Source organism: Apaloderma vittatum, unplaced genomic scaffold, assembly GCF_000703405.1.
Source record: "Apaloderma vittatum isolate BGI_N311 unplaced genomic scaffold, ASM70340v1 scaffold16383, whole genome shotgun sequence".
NCBI lineage: Eukaryota > Metazoa > Chordata > Aves > Trogoniformes > Trogonidae > Apaloderma > Apaloderma vittatum.
Genome location: NW_009708803.1, coordinates 5,498 through 7,250, shown reverse-complemented (window position 1 = coordinate 7,250; position 1,753 = coordinate 5,498). Strand labels below are relative to the sequence as shown.

The 1,753-nt window shown below is 36.3% G+C and overlaps 1 protein-coding gene across 1 annotated transcript in view; it reads left to right on the top strand.

Moving 5' to 3' along the window:
* The window catches only part of LOC104271878 (DENN domain-containing protein 1A-like), a gene marked incomplete at both ends in the record, with an annotated part of 102,486 nt that extends 101,264 nt beyond the window's left edge, over positions 1-1,222 (top strand). The window contains one exon of the mRNA XM_009866693.1: positions 1,121-1,222. Coding sequence (XP_009864995.1) covers positions 1,121-1,222 — 102 coding nt within the window. The remainder of the gene's footprint in view (positions 1-1,120) is intronic.
* Positions 1,223-1,753: the final 531 nt, after the last annotated feature.

Here is a 1,753-nt window from a genome sequence, read left to right as displayed (position 1 = left end):
GAATCGAGAGAAGGTTTTAATTCCTTCTGTCTTGTCCTACTGGCACTCGATTTTGACAAGCTTCTGGCTTTGGTTAAGTGCATTGCAAGGCCTTTTTGTTGGAGCTTTTTAGACTCCTCTGAGTATAAGTGAGATTTTTAATTTTCTGAAACAGGAAGGAGCAAATCAGTTTGTCTGGTGCTTCCGGACTCCTAGAAGGAGCAAGACTCCTGGATTGCTTTAGAGTTTATCAGATGCAGCCAACAGAGTGACCTTTGGTTCCTGAAATGTAGAGGAAAGTACCTGGTTTGTCATGCAATACTTGTGCTTTTATATGGAAAGCATTGAATGTAATATTCTTCCATTTAGTTAAAGAATTTCTCATGGAAGACCTAAACTTAAATGTTGACAGAAGGTTTTTTGTAGTTGTTGGTTTTGTGCTTTTTTTCCCTAAGTACATGGCAGTTTTCTTTATAGACAGAGGACTGAGCCTTGAAAACTGAAGGTAATTATTTAGATGCCTAAGGCTCAACTTCACCATTGTTTTAGAGCTTTATTTCCTTTCTTTTAAGGGAAACAATTCCCCCACCCCGAAAAACCTTAATTAAAAATTGAGTATGTTTTCGTTCGTTTTCCTCTTCAGTAAGTTGCATTTGATCCTACTTATAGGTATGTATGTGCTTAAGCATTTGTTTACAGGATCGCTGGGAGATTTCATTAATTACCGTATTCTATAGCTCTACTTTTTCTGATTTTGAATTCTCAAAGCTTTATCTGAAGAGGGTTTAAATATATATGATTAGTCAGTCAACAAAAAAAGGATTCAGTTCTCCTGTTAGTGGAAAAAGTGTTGAAATAAGTATTTAAATGCCACTCTATTTCGTATCAGTGATTCGTTTACTGTTGCTTAAACAGGGAAATAAAGTCTGACAGTGTTTAAATTTGCTTAGCACACTAATACCTTCAGACACTTAAAGTTACTCATGATCATTCTTTTGGGAAATAGGTTGTGGTTTTCTTTTGTGTGTCCGTGTACTGCTTCACATGATGTTAACACTCCAACTTGTGTCCTTTACGCATAAAATTTGACTTTTCATACTTATATTTTCCTTTCCCTTTTCTTGAATTTGCTCATATTTAGAAAGTAAGAAACATGGCCCTGGAAGATGTAGTGATTCTTAATGTAGACACCAACACACTGGAAACCCCTTTTGATGACCTTCAGAGCCTTCCTAATGATGTGGTAAGTACGAAATGTTTCATCTGAGTATTCCGTTACTTTGAAGTATAAATCCAGTCAGCTTGTTCGGTTTGTAACTGAGGTGTCTCGTTCTGTTATTCTTGTTATTATAAATAAACTACTTTACTTAATTCTTTCCTGTTTTGAAGCCGTAAGGAGTGTTTTTTTGAACATTTACAGACATATTTTGAAGCCTCCTAATGAAAATTAGCTAACGCTCACCTCAGCTAGAATTCAGCAACCCAGTTTCCGTTTTGGAATGGCGTGAGCAAGTTTCACGTCATCTGGAGAGTTAGAGGCATACGGGTAAAAAGAAGCTGGGAAACCACACTGGTTATGGTACATCTGAACAGGAAACGAAAATTCAAACTTCTTTCTTCATGGTGTACTCTTTTCACAGTAGTACTATTTTGAACTGTGTTTATCCATTCCATTAGAAAAAAAAAAAAAAAAGCCTGCATTTTAATTACCTGGTGTTTCCAAATGGAAGTATGTGGGCTTTTACCTGTGACTTCTTCCAGGTGAGCTTTAATC